General features: G+C 40.4%; 2 protein-coding genes across 3 annotated transcripts; both read left to right on the top strand.

Moving 5' to 3' along the window:
- Window positions 1-1,215: 1,215 nt before the first annotated feature.
- Window positions 1,216-4,282, top strand: LOC119563273 (transmembrane protein 26). The gene is made up of 7 exons (XM_037876595.1): window positions 1,216-1,409; window positions 2,220-2,765; window positions 2,901-3,052; window positions 3,114-3,312; window positions 3,564-3,632; window positions 3,696-3,902; window positions 3,964-4,282. Exons 1-7 carry the CDS (start codon window positions 1,216-1,218, stop codon window positions 4,169-4,171), a joined length of 1,575 nt encoding a protein of 524 aa, XP_037732523.1. The 3' UTR covers window positions 4,172-4,282.
- A 796-nt stretch (window positions 4,283-5,078) lies between these two features.
- On the top strand, window positions 5,079-14,992 carry LOC119545833. Of its 2 annotated transcripts, none has more exons than XM_037851747.1 (7): window positions 5,079-5,201; window positions 11,256-11,741; window positions 11,802-12,016; window positions 12,518-13,061; window positions 13,123-13,778; window positions 13,836-13,982; window positions 14,257-14,992. In XM_037851747.1, the coding sequence occupies exons 2-7, from the start codon at window positions 11,353-11,355 to the stop codon at window positions 14,373-14,375; spliced, it is 2,070 nt and encodes a 689-aa protein (XP_037707675.1). In that variant the 5' UTR covers window positions 5,079-5,201; window positions 11,256-11,352; the 3' UTR covers window positions 14,376-14,992. The 2 variants fall into 2 exon arrangements, with proteins under 2 accessions (XP_037707675.1, XP_037707676.1); XM_037851748.1 differs by lacking the exon at window positions 5,079-5,201 and adding an exon at window positions 10,129-10,218.
- Window positions 14,993-15,028: the final 36 nt, after the last annotated feature.

The following is a 15,028-nucleotide window of genomic DNA, read 5'->3' as shown; positions in this document are numbered from 1 at the left end:
TTATCCCACCTTATATTAAATACCCTTAAAAATGAGTAACTTTCTAATATTTAGCCTTAAACACAGTTTATTACTTTAAAATTTCTTTGCTAAAATCAACAGGTGGCCCGTCTAGCATGGCTCTGCGCATTTAGACCATAGCCATCATATCATCCTTCGCTTAGCCCTGTTCAATGATTTCACGTGCGGCGAAAACATTGACCCAACTTCTGCCCACATGAACGTAAACATCGGCTATATCCTCGCGGGTGGTTTTACGATGACTATAACTTTCCTTGCAGCTACATTACCACGATTTTGATGGCCAAGGCTCGGCGTCGTTCACTCCCGCGATTTGTTTGCACTGCATTTGTGACCGACCAGAACCAGACCCAAAATCCGGTGGGTGGAACTGGAACTCCTCGTTTATCGTCCGCCGATGTCCACCGTTGGCTGTCTTAAAAGTCAGCTGAAGCATTTAACGGTCGTGTGATTTCTAGGTACACATGAGTATAACACGCATGGGTTCGATTTCGTTTGGGATGTCATTACCAGGAGCGTTTCAGTTTTGGGAAAATAGAGATATATTGGAAATAATATTAAAATACGATACAAAAAATTTCATTTTTATCATTAGTATAAGTTTCTGTGGAGATATATCTTTAAAATAGCATGAAGCTAGAGATCCTGAACTTTAAACTTTTTTTGGGCATCCAAAAACAACCAAAAAAATATTTCTGTACTATTCGATATTTCTGATTTTAAATTCGTTTGGATTGCTATTTCATCATCATCATCATCATCTTCTTGTTTTTAAAATATTGGTAACTTAGTGAAACAGTTTTGTATTTAATTTTCTTCTTTCTCAGCTTAAAGAAACACTGAATCATTTTGGTATTCCTTATAACAAGTATATAAATCGTTCCTTTGTTTCTAGACCCTCCATTTCGTCCCTGGCCAAAACGTAGATGAATCGTCCTGAAACGCACACACAGGAATACGGACATCGGGACAGGGGTCCGCGGCCATTCACCAATTACGCGCCATTCGCCGCGGTGTCCTTAATTTCTTAAAAAGCGTTTAAACATCTAATGAAAGCATTTCGCAGCCCAGCGATTTCTGCTGTCGGTGGTCTCAGTTGCGTTTGCCTATTCGCCGTGTGCGGTTCGGTTTGGTTTTTGGTCCTGGTTGGCGAACTGCAGGCAGACCCCATCGCAGGATTATGTCATTGCAGCCATGGCCAAGATAATCTCCACGATCAAGGCCATCCTCACGAGGATCATCTTCAGTGCGCACAGTCTGCTGGCCATTTGGCAGGTGGTCGCCCTCAAGAGTGATATCATATACTGGGCCCTATGTGGACCCCTTTTGCTGCTGCTGCTCGAGGGCATCTTCACCATTATGATCAAAAAGACACAAGAGTGGCGCTGGTAAGGATCGTAGCTCTGGGATCTTAGGAACCATGATCTGAAATGTAAACAACAGTCTGCCGACGCTGACGTCATGCCGCGAGCTTTGATTTTCAATTAAAAGTGAAATCATGTGTTTAATGTGTGGCTAACCTTACCACCCACTCTGAGGAAAATCACAAACTTCGGGGCCACACCTCCACACTCAGAAAAAAAAGTTACCTAAAATAAGGCAAAACCACAGGAAAAGGGAAACGTAATGAAGATTGTTTTTAAATTAAGCCACAGGGTTTTAAAATATTCTACTTCGAAATTGGGTTTTCCAAGACTGAATATTAAGATAACATCCAACCATTTACCTACATATGAAAGCTTTGATAGAGTTTAAGAAAAATAGTTTACTGAATATAAAAAATACACTAAATTAAAAAAATTCCAAGCAAATTAGGACCACAAATATTTTTTGAAAGTTATAAATTTAACGAAGATTACTTAACAAGAGAAACACAGAGCTTTAAACATATTCTTCTTCAAAATCAGCTTACAAAAAATTAAAACTAAAGTCAAAGATTTAAAACATTATAAGAAACTTCAAAGTTTTCAGCAATTTATAACTATTCTAGGTAGATTTTAATTGTAGGTGTAAGATGTCCACCCCAGGCTTTATATAGTAAAAACTTTAATGGAATTTCTTGTGGAGCGGGTGGGCTTCGAATGGATGGAGGGGGAGTGGTCTTTCGACTCTTGTTTACCTTTCGTCGCATCACTCAGACTTGTTGTTTGTTTTGGCTGTTCGGTGGTGCCACCTCATTTGTGTCCCTTGCCCCGCAGGTTCTGCCCCTCGGTGTTCCTCTACCTGAGCAGCATTGTGCCGGCTATTTGGCTCCTGGAACTGGACAAGGTGGCCAAGCGAGTGGCCAACATGACTTCGACCAACACGACTGTCTACAGCCCGAGCAACTTCACCATTCCCGGAGGGGGAAACACCACTGGGTTCTTGATTAGCACCAACAGCAGTGTTCCCCCGGTGGCCACCCTGCTGGGACAAGCCGGGGTCACCCTCTCGGTGACCCCGGACACTTGGACAACCCTCATCGAGCAGTTCCTCATGCTCATCCTCATCGTGGGTCGCTGGTTGCTGCCCAAGGGAGATCTCACCAGGGATCAGCTGAGTCAATTGCTGCTGGTCTACATTGGCACGGCGGCGGATATAATCGAGTTCTTCGATTCCTACAAGGATGACTCAATAGCTAGGATTGACTTTTTGGTTTTCCTAACGCTGGGGATTTGGTCCTGGAGCCTCATGCAGTTCACAATTGTGCTATCCGCCACAAGGGGAAGAAGACCAAGGGGCAGTGGATCCCATCACAAGGAGGAGTAAGTAAAGATATAATTTACCTTCTTAAAGATTTAAGATTTAACCAGATGTATTGTATCCATCTCATTTCTGTTTTAAGAAATGTACTCTGTTCTTTTGGAACCCTTATCTAACTTTAATTTGCTTTTCCTTAGACATACAGACTGTTGCCAAAACTGCTGTTGTGGAATAGATGTTTGGGGCATTGTTCTCAATGTGATCCTGCAGGATGCCCCCTTTCTCACCTTTCGTTTGCTGATTATCTTCCAGTACAAAATTATAAACTACATGAATGTCTTCTTCACCTGTAAGATTTTTATTGGACAATTGTATAATATTTTCCCATTAATCATTTTTTTCTTATTCAGGCAAAAACTCTTTGGTTATAATTCTCCAACTATATCGTCTCTATGTGGTCAACGCCGAGTTCTGGAAGAATCGTCGGGAGAGTCGTATGGCCAAGACACGTCAGTTTCAATCTCGGCGAAAAGTTCAGGATGCAGATCAGAATAGCATTTACATGATATCCAATGAACGGAGTGGCGATGTCAAAAAGAAAATCAGAAAGTGAGTATTAGTACTTGAAGATGGTAAACTTGGGAAAAACTCAAGAGTAACTTTCATTTCTAATCAGAACATTTTAGCAACTTAAAGCACTATAATCAATTATTTAAAGGTTTTATTAGAAGTCCTCAAAAATATATTACCATTTTAATCTAATATATCTTTTTTTAGGCTATATCTTATTTATCGAAGTTCTTTGAAAATTATAAACGTTTGTCTTTTGAAATAATAGAGAGAAAATATAATACTTTTAGGGCTAAGGACAAGGAATATGTGGAGCAGGAGGCGGTGTACAGCAAAAAGAAAAAGGACAAGAAGGACAAGTGGGTTTTCCGTGATTAATATGTTTCCACAAGATATTTTTATAAATAAGCCACTATTTCTAGGAAAAAGCGAAAGCGCAAGGATACTGGTTACTCCACGGCCAGTTCGCAGAATTTGTACTCCACCAAGGCTAGTGGTACGGATAAGGAATCCCGTCGGAAGGACAAGAAGGCCAAGAAATCGAAGCGCACATGCAGCAGTTCCCCGAGCGATTGCGACTTGGCCAAAAAACAGAAGCGGGGCAAGAATGGGGATAAAAACGATAAGAAGTAGGTAATACTCCGGGATTTCACAAGTTATCCCTCCATTAAAACTCGTATCTTTCCATAGAAAATCCCGCAAAATTGAAGCAGTTGTTGAGGAGTCGAGCAGCTCGAGTAGCAGCAGCTCCGATTCCAGTAACTCCACTTTGCCAAGTTACGAGGTTATTGACGAGAAGAAGGCCAGGCGGAGGAAGCACCGCGGAAGCAGTAGCGACACCTCTTCCGGGGACAGCAGCTCCTCCAGCTCCTCGTCTTCCAGCTCGGACTCGTCGTGAAGAAGGCATTTTTTTGGAACTAACGCCAGACGTTAGGGAATCTGTTTTTTGGTCGTCACTTGGGCACATTTTTTAGTGATTGAGCCACCCTGCTCCGGAAGCGCAGATCCTTTGTAAGACCTTTATGAGCAGGTCGAACCATAAGATCATCAACACATCGGGCTTTAGCCTTGAAAATATCAGAAGCTTACAAGAACATCCTTGAGTTGAAAAATAGTAGAACGGAAACTAAGATATTATCAAAAATGGTTTTTCTAAAAAGTTCATAACTTAATATTTAGTAATGTAATATAATAGGAAATCTTTTATATTATTTTCAGTCATTGTGTATTGGTATAATTGATATATCGAAAGTTTGATGTTCGGTCTCTTAGCAGAAAATGACTAATATTTTCTATAACAAAAAAAGCTACACCTTTTTTGTAATAGTAAGAAAATTAGTAAATATTATTTTGGTAATTGTGACACATAAAAAATTAGCACATATAATCCCCAAATAGAAGGCTTCCAAATAAGTTCGCTTTTGCTATTTTCGTGGTTAGAGCTCGATATATTTTGATATATTTGTATAAACTAAACTATGATATATTTGAATGGATAATAAAAGTGCGGGCTGTCTGGCGATAAGTTGGCAGCTCCGCCTTGAATATAATGGAGCTCTTTGGGGTTCTCTTTATAGAGGGTTATCTTGGGTCTCTTGAATTTATTTGAAGGGGGGTCTGCTCTCTTTATAGCTCTCTTTGCCCCATGAAAAGCTTAGCAACGCGAACAGCTGCTAAACTTTTGTTGACACACAGATAGCTCTGATATTTTATGGGTGTTTGTGGGGGGATGGGGCTGTTGTGGGGGTATTCTATACTGTCTGTTGGAGATTTTTCGTGAGCGTGTATTTTTGTAATAGCACCATAGTTGCTGCCGAGCGTCCAAACGCTGCGGACGCGTTTTTCGCTTGGTTTTTTTTCGTCGGGTTCGTAACGCTTTTTGAAAAAAAAAATCGCGTACCGCCGAGAGCTTTGTTGTTGTCGAGTGTGTAAGTTAAAGAGTGTGTTTGTGAGTGTGTGAATGAGCGTGCTTTGTCGCATCCACCACATATAAACTTTGATATATACAAATGTACGATAAATGCCTATTAAGAAAGGTTCTTGAAAAGAACTCTTGAGCATGTCATCAAGTGCTGTCTGTCAAAGCCCCCCTTCCGCAATCAACCCAAACTACCCCCTCTCTATATAAGATATACAACCCAATAAACCAACTACAACAAATACATGCTCCCCAAAAAACTCTATTAAGTATTAACAAGACAAGCGAAAAACAGTTGCCAACCCAATTAAAAATTAAGCGATTATAATGGAGCAGGTGTGAATTGTGTTTTTTGCTTTGTGAATAACTCAATTAATACTCGTTACGAGGTTGACAAATGTTTGGCGAATGGATTCATCGCAGTTACAGTGCGAATTCCCCCGACAAATTGGCTCATCGTGGATTCGTACACCCCACACACGAACTATATATGGTATATAAACAGATATACAGGGGGTGGACTGGACTGGACTGGAGAATCACGAACTCAAAACACGTTCGCGGCCTTAAAGTTCAGAAATTATAGCCCCTTGGACGGTACATTTCGTTTTCATTTTCATTTCATTACTTCTTCGGAGGCATTTCTACCTGGGCACGCGTGCTGAAGGTGAAGGTTTCAAGTCTTCGAGTTTCAACTCCCACGCCCCCTTAGCCCCCAAGTCCCCCAGCCCCCTTTGGCCCCACCCAGCACGTGTTGTTTTGTTTTCGCTTACCGTTGTTTTGCGTTTTAGCCAACTTAACCACCCATGTATGTAATACCACAGCAGCTTTTGTCCGAGAATTATCCCGCTCTTCGAGGGTTTCTTTGAGAAAATCCCTCAACTTTCCGCTCTCATTTTGCCGGTTTTCATCGGAGCGTCTGAGTGTGAGCAATTGTGGAAAAACCAGCGGAGCGAGAGCTCTCTTACAGAGAGAAAAACATGGGAAACTGATTTGCATACTGCTTTTATTGGTATTTTCTTTCAATCGATATTTATTTTTTTTAAGTGCTCAAATTGCTTGATGTATTTATTTTTAATGGGAAAGATTTAACTTCAGCACATATATTTTATACTCATACCTAACAAGGTAATCTTACTCTACTACTATCTGTTGTTGATTGAAAAAACGCAACTGTATAATAGTTTCCAAGGGTTCATCAATATGTGCATATATTTATTTATTTCTTGTGGCTTTATTCGCATTTCCTTATCGCATATGTATATTTTTTCAAATGTTATTCTGTAAGCATTCTTCTTAAAAACAATACCGATTGAGGCTTTTCTTGTTTTTAAAGATATCTAGTGGATAATGTTTTTTTGTGCTACGCATACGAAGTCTACATATTTAATGTTATTTTCATGATATTTATAATTCATGATATCTTATAAACATCATTGAAAGCTATATCTACATATCTATTTATGTCACACCTGTCTGGCATTTTCTTTACACAATTAATAATAAGATTAACAGATTGTTTCATTTTCTTACGCTTTCATTTATAATCAACAAAGACTCTGTTGCTATGCCCCAAAATAACCAGTTTGAATACGAAAATCAGGTATGGCACAAGTATGGGACATTTTCCAGATATTTTTCCCCCGTGTAAACATTTATATTTGTTTTTGTTTGCCTTTCATGTTGGGCGACCAAAGTCCACAGCTGGCCGGCGACAGTTGCCAAAGGCTTAATCAAAACAATCCATTGCAGGATAGTAATTAATCTCCAGCGCGTTTTTCAATCCATTCGGGAAAACAACTAATTAACAAAGAGAATGGCCCGTCAAAGGCCGCAAAGCATGCTAATAACCACCCACTCAAGGTTATTCGGGTCAGGGTTCCCCATCACCGGCGGTACAGTTCCTCATCGTCATAGTTCATAGTCATAAGCCTCACCTGACAGAACCTTTTTAGTATAGCCTAAGCCATGCTCTGCAGATACAGATACAGATACAGAAACAACCGCAGATATACATAATCTAAATGAATTGCCACTGGCTTTGCATAACTCGTTTTCGAGCTGGTTGCCAGACAACTTGTATGGAAATTATACAAATGTATTTCCAAAAAGTGAAAATGATGTGCAGCTGGGTGGAATGCTTTTGTTTGGCTGGGTGGGAAATGATTGTTGTTTCAATTGTTTACCAAAATAAGTTGACACTCTGATTAGTTATTACAAACAAAGCGCTGGATAATGAAAGTGGCTGATAAGCAATATCAAATCAAATTGTTATTCGAGGTATTTAGCTGTTCAACGAGCGAATCTCTATTCTCTTTTGTTGCTTGTATTTTATAAAGATATATGTGCCTTTTGCGGAAGACAAAAGGATAAACTGGTCATGATTTTCCGTTGTCTTCTGACCCAGTTAAGAAACGGCCTTCCGCAGTTCAGTGCTTATCTGTCAGTGACCCGTTAATGGGTTTGAATGAATGCTGCTGTTTCCTTGCTACTGAGACTTTTTTAGGACTGACAGCTGCTTTTGAGCTCGTTTATTGAGCTTTTTAACGTTTCAACGTTTTATGGCTTTAGTATGACAAATAGAAATGCCTATCATATCGCTGTGGATAATTCTTGAACCTGAAAATGGCATTTCTGATTAAGCGGCTAATCAATTGCGATGGTTAATTTCATGGGTGAAAGGCGGCTAGATATCCATATTTTAGAATACCTACGTATTAAAATCAAACCTTATATAACAACTATGACATAATCGTGGTCCAGTTTAATGGCATTGTAGGTGGCATTGTTTGGTGATGTTTGTTCCAGTTTATTGCACACTTTACACAATAACGGAGGAGACAAACAGGTGAATTTACTGGACCATTCGAGCATGCAATCACCGTCACTAAATTCGCCAGTTCACGTGGCTGCAACATGCGACAAATTAATTAGCATGCCGAACGCCTTGCGTGCCATGTTGGGCATTCTGCCCGCCCCTCAACATTGGATCGCCATTCCCCCGGGCAAATCCCATCCAAACCAACCCGATTATTATGCATAATAACAGCCAATTTCCAGCTGACAAATGTGCACACATTTAGCAGCTTGTTGGCCAGCAATTATGCATCATAGATTGCATTGGATTCAGTAAACACACCCATGCGATAATGAAAATTGCAAATTTGGGTCTCGCATTTCAAAACCCTTTTCCCCTGAGTTCCATTTGTTGACAATATCGGCACTGGTGTGCATTGAGCTTCGATAAAGAGCAGCAAACAAAAGCCATTTGCGACTGCATTTGGTACACCGACACGATAAAAGCGGCTGGCCAAAGTCCACGCGGCGAATGAGTAACTTGCTCGGCAGCCAGAGTTCAAATTAAGCATACGCCCAGTTGGTGGAACCACTGATCGAGAGAAGCGCTGCTCGGCGCACAAGCATGACCACCTCTCCCGATTTCAATAAACATATACTGCACTTTGCATTTGCAATTCTTGTCGATTGCCATTAGATAAGAAATTGTTTTCCTACCTCCCAGCGGCGTAGATTTAATGAGCAATGGGAAATGACATTCACACGGATTTTTGCGTCTCAAAAAGTTTTCTAAGAAATTTCAAAATAAATTTTTAGAAATGTTTTTCCCAAAAAAACTTTCTTTAGTAAGCTTTTTCAAACAGTTTCATAAGTCTAAGCAAATAGCACAGGGTTAAAATTATGCAATTAAAATTTAGATATTACAGAAGTCGATGCAGTACAAATTTGTTTATTATTCTTTGGTTCGTAAAATTAAAAAGAAAATAATTCAAGTAAACAGACGACATTAACTTTAAAATATGTATACAAAGACATATAAATAATAATCATCTATGGAAGATCTAAAATTAATGTTAAATAATATAAATATATTATATAATATTAATAAAATAAAAATGTATTTGGTATATAGGTTCGTTTTACCTTTCCTTTTAAAAATAATACAAGCAAACAGAAATCGTGACCAAATTATATTTAAAATTTATAGAAAAAACTACAATAAAATCAAATAGAATCAATAGCAGACTAAATGTGAAAAGTGCTTTTAAAATGCATTTGACACATTCATTTGGAATTATCCGGGCATAAAGAAAAACTATTGTTGAATAAAAACTAAAATGGAGAGTGCATTTAAAATGCATTTAACTCATTCGTTTGGTATTATCAATGCATAAAAAAAAAACTTTTATTGAAAAATAAAAAAACCAATGAAGAGTGCATTTAAAATACATTTAACATAATCATTTATTTTTATCAGCCCCAAAAGATCTTATTTTTTCCGTGCACGGCCCACTGAACACCTACCTCACGCCATTTAATAGTTCGCCTGCTCGGCTCGCATAACAATAGCTCGGCACTTGATTTAGTCTATCTGGGCATTAGCATTTTATAGGCACCATAAAGCATACTAAGTACTGTCCGTCCTAAGAGTTCGTAACCCCCTTCAATTGGATACGGGAAAATAAATAAATTCGCATAAGATAAGAGCGCTAGTTTGGATTGGGCCCCGTGCACGGCCATCTGGTCGATCCAATTAATTAAGGGAAAATTTCCATAAAATCAATTTGGCTGGCTAATCCATAAGGCGATGCCTATCGGCAGGTCCCTTGGCATTTAGATAAGACCACTTTCCTGCTCTCCAATTAGTTGGGGGGGGGAACGCAAATAACTCTTCCAGACAATCGACTTCGTCGCACTTAATGAAACAATGTACGATAAGGAACGCTGTGATGTGTGCCAAATGAATTGAACTTTCCGTTGTCTCTTCAATTTGTCGAAAGGCAGACAATTGCTGCTCTGGGCACTTCAGGCCAAAGTATTTTCCTCAATTCCACTGCGGCAAGTGGCCAGTGCTTTAGGGGCGGGTCTAGCTATAGGGTATAACCGCAGAAACCAGGCCTCGCCAATTCGTATCGTCAAGGTGCCGTTCCAGTCGGTCTGAGATTTCCACAGCGAGCGGTTTGCATTTCTCCGGTCTTCCATCATACAATCTTGCAATCTTACAATCGAGTGTAAGTCGAGTGGGTGTGCGGTTGTCATTGTTATAGTAGCCGTACATAACTGTCATTCTAACTTGTTGAATTTCATATTATACATCTCTCAACCACTGTGTTTTGTGGGTTTGCATATGTTGCAGCATATTGCGGCATTTTTTCGCTATAAATAGCCGCGAACCAAAAGCGATGAGCATTTTTTCCCCGTAGAGAACCGTCTTCTTTATAACGCGACCCTCAACTTGAACCTTTTGCTGGCTTTTCATAACCTAAGGGCATTTTCCACGGAGCGCACGTCACTGTCATTATGCGGCAGTAGAATGTATATATCTGACATTTGTTGCTTCGCATCTAATTGGATTGCAGCGGCAGGGTAGAGTACTTTATAAATACCTTTGCTCACGGAGGGCAGTAACATTTTGTAGGCTAAATTGAATGGGGCAACGATGTTTTTGCGGTCAGAAAGTAGTTAACCCCTAAATTAGGAAGTTTTTTCTGCCTAAAAAGGGTGCCTCTTGTAATCACAATATTTTAAAAAAATACTTTTTCTTAAAGCTTTCTTATTTGATACAAAATATTTTTATATTCGAGGTTTTCTTATTTGATTAATGTTTAGGGAAATTGAAAATAGTACATAGTCTTAAGTAAATAAATTTCTTTCTTGATTTTCGCTGGTTAAGTTCGATTAAATCGCAGTAATATTTTCTTTTATTTTCATATTTTCGCTCTCTGTTGATTTTTTCTACGAAAGGGTTCGTTCTTTGCCAGCAATCTGCGATTGTCCTTCGTGCAGTTGCTATTATTACACCACGTCCACGTGTCGTATAAGTAATTTACTGCAGAGCGGCGACCAGAGTGAATGCGTTATTTTTAGCCAGTGTGTTTTCCTTGAGGGGATTGAAAACAGAGAGTAGGAAACCGAGTGAGAAAACTGCACTTGACCGATTTGTTTTTAGCCCACTGACCACCATTGACATTGATGCATGGCTGCCAGTGTTCTTTTATTCCCTGGCCTATGATTAACAGAGAATTCTGTGATTTGTACAAATTTGCAGATAGACCTGCCAGCAACATGTTGGATGCGATTTAATTGGCCCTCAGCCAGTCCTTCGAAAGCAGCAGCAGGAAAACACAAGAGCAGGAAGTTGGGAAATGTTTGCCAGCGCTTTTGAGCCAGCCCAAGAATCTTTTGCCTGCAATGGCAATCTCGCCGTGGAAGACGCAGATGTCGCAGAAATCAAGAACCTGAAAAACAATAACCAGAGCGAGAATAGAAGCCCCAGTTTTGAAGGAGGAGGAGGGTCACCGCTTCAAGAAATCGATGAGCATTACGTCTGCGACATTGCCATGATGCGAATCGGCGGGGAGGAGAGTCTCCCGGTGACACACAAAGCTCCGGTGGAGAATGATGATTCACCATCATCGATGGCCCACAATGGCAGTACAAACAATGAGAATGAGGTGGAGATCGATCGCCAGGAGGAGGAGCAGGCGGTCAGCGATCTGGTGCGATCGAGCAGTGCCGGTGCCCTCATGGAGGCGTAAGTTGTGATATGAATTTTATAAATACCTAAATAAAATACCTATAAATCCCCCCTTAGAGACAGCAAAAATGGCGGCAGCATGCGAGTTGTATTTGGCATCCTGGTGCGACTGGTTCTTCCACTGGCCAACGGCGTGGCCAGGGGCATCAAGGGCATTAGAGATGTCCGGGTGCTGAGGGTTCTACAGAACCTGGCCTCCAGCCGACAGGCCCTCACCAACCTGGTGGCCTTTGCCGCCAACACAATATCACTGAATCTGTCCTCTGTTCAGGGTGAGTCTTGCAAGATAATTATAGAAAAAGTATGTCAAAGTTCGGTGGACTAGAAAAAATTTTTCTAGATATAAAGCCTTGATTGTCACTATAAAATGTATTCATAAATATACCCATATTCTAGAAGATATTTCTATTTATAATATTAAATATTAAGTCATTTTTAAATAATTAAATGATAAACCTAAAACATATTTATATTGATTTTGATTGATTTATTGACTGAGTAAATTAATTAAAAGTCGACTTGCATAAATTAGCATATCTTTTAAAGATAAGAAAATCTATTTTTTAAAACTTAGAATTGATTACTCAAGGAAATTAAGTTTTTATCCCAAAAACATTAACTTCATTAATAGATCTGTTTCAGGTACATCATTGTTCGTCATAAAAAGTGATATGAAAATTTTTTTAATCTAGCTGAGAGGTGTTTTCCTTTTTTTTTTTGTTTCCATTAAAATATTTCAATATTTCTAATCAAACCCCTTTTCTCCTCCCCAGTTTCCAATCGCATGGGTCCCCTGCTGAAGCTCCTGAAAATGCGCAAATCGCAGGATGGCCTTGAGAGTCTTCCCGACACCCTGACGGCCCCCTCCACGCCCTGCACCCCCTGTCCAACCTCCAATCCGATGCAGGGCCCGCCCTTCTACAGCGTTCGCTCGGATGCGCCCAGCTGCTGTACCATAAACATCCTGGCCGAACCGCCACCGGGTCAACCGATCCGAGCAGATATTGTTTTGATTCATGGTCTTCATGGATCCCTGATGAATACATGGAAGCAGGGACTCTGGCAGAACGATCGCCAGCCGGTGGAATTCGAGAGGCCACCACGTCCACCAGTGCGTCCGCCGAAGAGACCTCGTCACTCCCGCAGTGCGGCCATTCATCCGGCTCCGCGGGAGAAGAGGGCCAAGTTTGCTTCCCTGAACAGGTGTCTGGGCACCCCAGATGATTCTCCAGTTCGTCGAAGGACTCGTCTACAGAGATCCATGGCAATGAGGCCAGAGAACTTCCAATTCAATGCTTCCGATAGCGATGACAGCGAGTAGGTTTATAGGAAAAAGTTCTTCTATAAAATATTTATTAAAATGTATTTTCTTTCCTAGTTATGCTTATGTTTGTGGAGATCCGGAAGATATTCAGATCTGCGAGGGAATCGAGTATAGTTTTCCCACTTTCCGGCTGAGGATGCAGGACAATAGTAGACTACTACAAGCTGAACTGGAGTCTATGTTGCAAGCCAATGGTGGCAATGAAGAGGCGGCAAACTCTGGGAAGAATAGCCGCCCACGACCCGCCTCTCCGGCCACGCCCAGGAAGTCCACCAGGAAGAGCAAGCCCTCGCCCAATGATCCCAACTACTCCAAGTGTTGGCCCGGCGATTGGCTGCCTCTGGATTGTCCTGGAGTCCGGGTTATAGCCCTAAATTATACAACCGACCAGTACCTATGGAGGCCTTTATGGAAGAGCAAGGAGCCGCGCTCCAGCTTGATCCAACGCTCCCGGGAAATGGCTGAGCTGCTCATCCAGCACCGAGTGGGCCATGGTCATCCTATTATATACGTGGGCCACTCCAAGGGTGGGCTCTTTATCAAGCAACTCATGGTGGATGCCTGGGAAAGTGGTCGTCCTGCGATGACCCCTCTCTGGAGATCCGCCCGTGGTTGCTTCTTCTACTCGGTGCCACATCGAGGATCCCATTTGGCCAGCATAAAGGCGCCATTACTATCCAGATCTGTGGAGCTACTAGAGATTGAGAAAAGTGAGTGCATATAGATTATCTTATCGGCTATAATAATGTGATTTTATTTTCCTATAGATAACAAGTACCTGCTGGATCTGCATAGGAGATTCGCGGGACTTTATCATCTGGGTCATTTAAAGATCGAGGTGTTTAGCTTTGTGGAGACCGCCTTAACGCTCATGTCAGTGCTCTACCTACGAATTGTGGGAGTGGACTCAGCTGGTTAGTACTTATTATAAAGATTACCTAAGTTCCTCATCCTAATCAAAAAAAAAGTAAAGGAAATCAGTTCTTGAAATCACAATTTCTAATCAATAAATAAAGCGATGATAATAAAATCACATTCCTAAAATCTGATTTCATTATCATCCAAAAATACGATGACAAAAAAAGGTATCAGTCACCTTTTTTTGTCATTAAACAATATTAATCCTGTTAAAATTATATTTTATTTAAATTTTCTATATCTAATAATCCCAATATTTCCTATCTATAGATCCCGGAATTGGTGACGTCTGCGGCATTCGCCTCGACCATCGAGAGATCTGCAAGCCCCGTGGACGGGATTGTATTCTGTACAAAGAACTGGTGAAAATGATTGAGAAGGTGTGCTGAGCATTCGGCGTAACTGAAATGCATTATATGTGTGTAGGACCTGATCTATTTGGAACCGAAATGTGAATAGAACCGACAACTCTGAGGTGTCATGATAATTACGCGTACCTAAATATGATGTCCCAGCCTAACTGGGGCATGCTTAGTGTTAGAGCGTCGCTTGTTGACTAATAGTGCATAGCATAGTGGTTTTCATAAACTTTAATTCGCCTAACCATAGCTCAAGTTAGTTATACATACATTATGTGTTGCCTCTAGTTTAAGCCTAAAAAACGAGCAGTTGAAAATGCTTAGACATGCCATCGGGCGTCAATGATAATTTTGCAATTTTTGTGATCGATTGTGATCATTTTTTTTAGCACTTTGTTGTGATGATCCCTCAAACACCCGTGAATACGTTATTGATATTGTACCATACATATACCTTATATAATTAGAGTTCGCTAGTAACATACATTTCTTTATCTGTACACCGAAACCTACACCGCTGTAAAATGTTACCAACGAAGACAAAATTTATGCATACATTAATTTCCAGAATATAATCAATCGATGTTTTATACTTAGTTACTAAGAATTGCTAAAATTAATAAAAAACTATATTTTATAAAATTAAATGTTTGAGAACTGCTTAATGGGTAAACAAACCTGAT

This window comes from Drosophila subpulchrella, chromosome 3R (assembly GCF_014743375.2).
Source record: "Drosophila subpulchrella strain 33 F10 #4 breed RU33 chromosome 3R, RU_Dsub_v1.1 Primary Assembly, whole genome shotgun sequence".
NCBI lineage: Eukaryota > Metazoa > Arthropoda > Insecta > Diptera > Drosophilidae > Drosophila > Drosophila subpulchrella.
The sequence above is the reverse complement of the archived record's forward strand: the minus strand, read 5'-3'. Positions and strand labels throughout refer to the sequence as shown.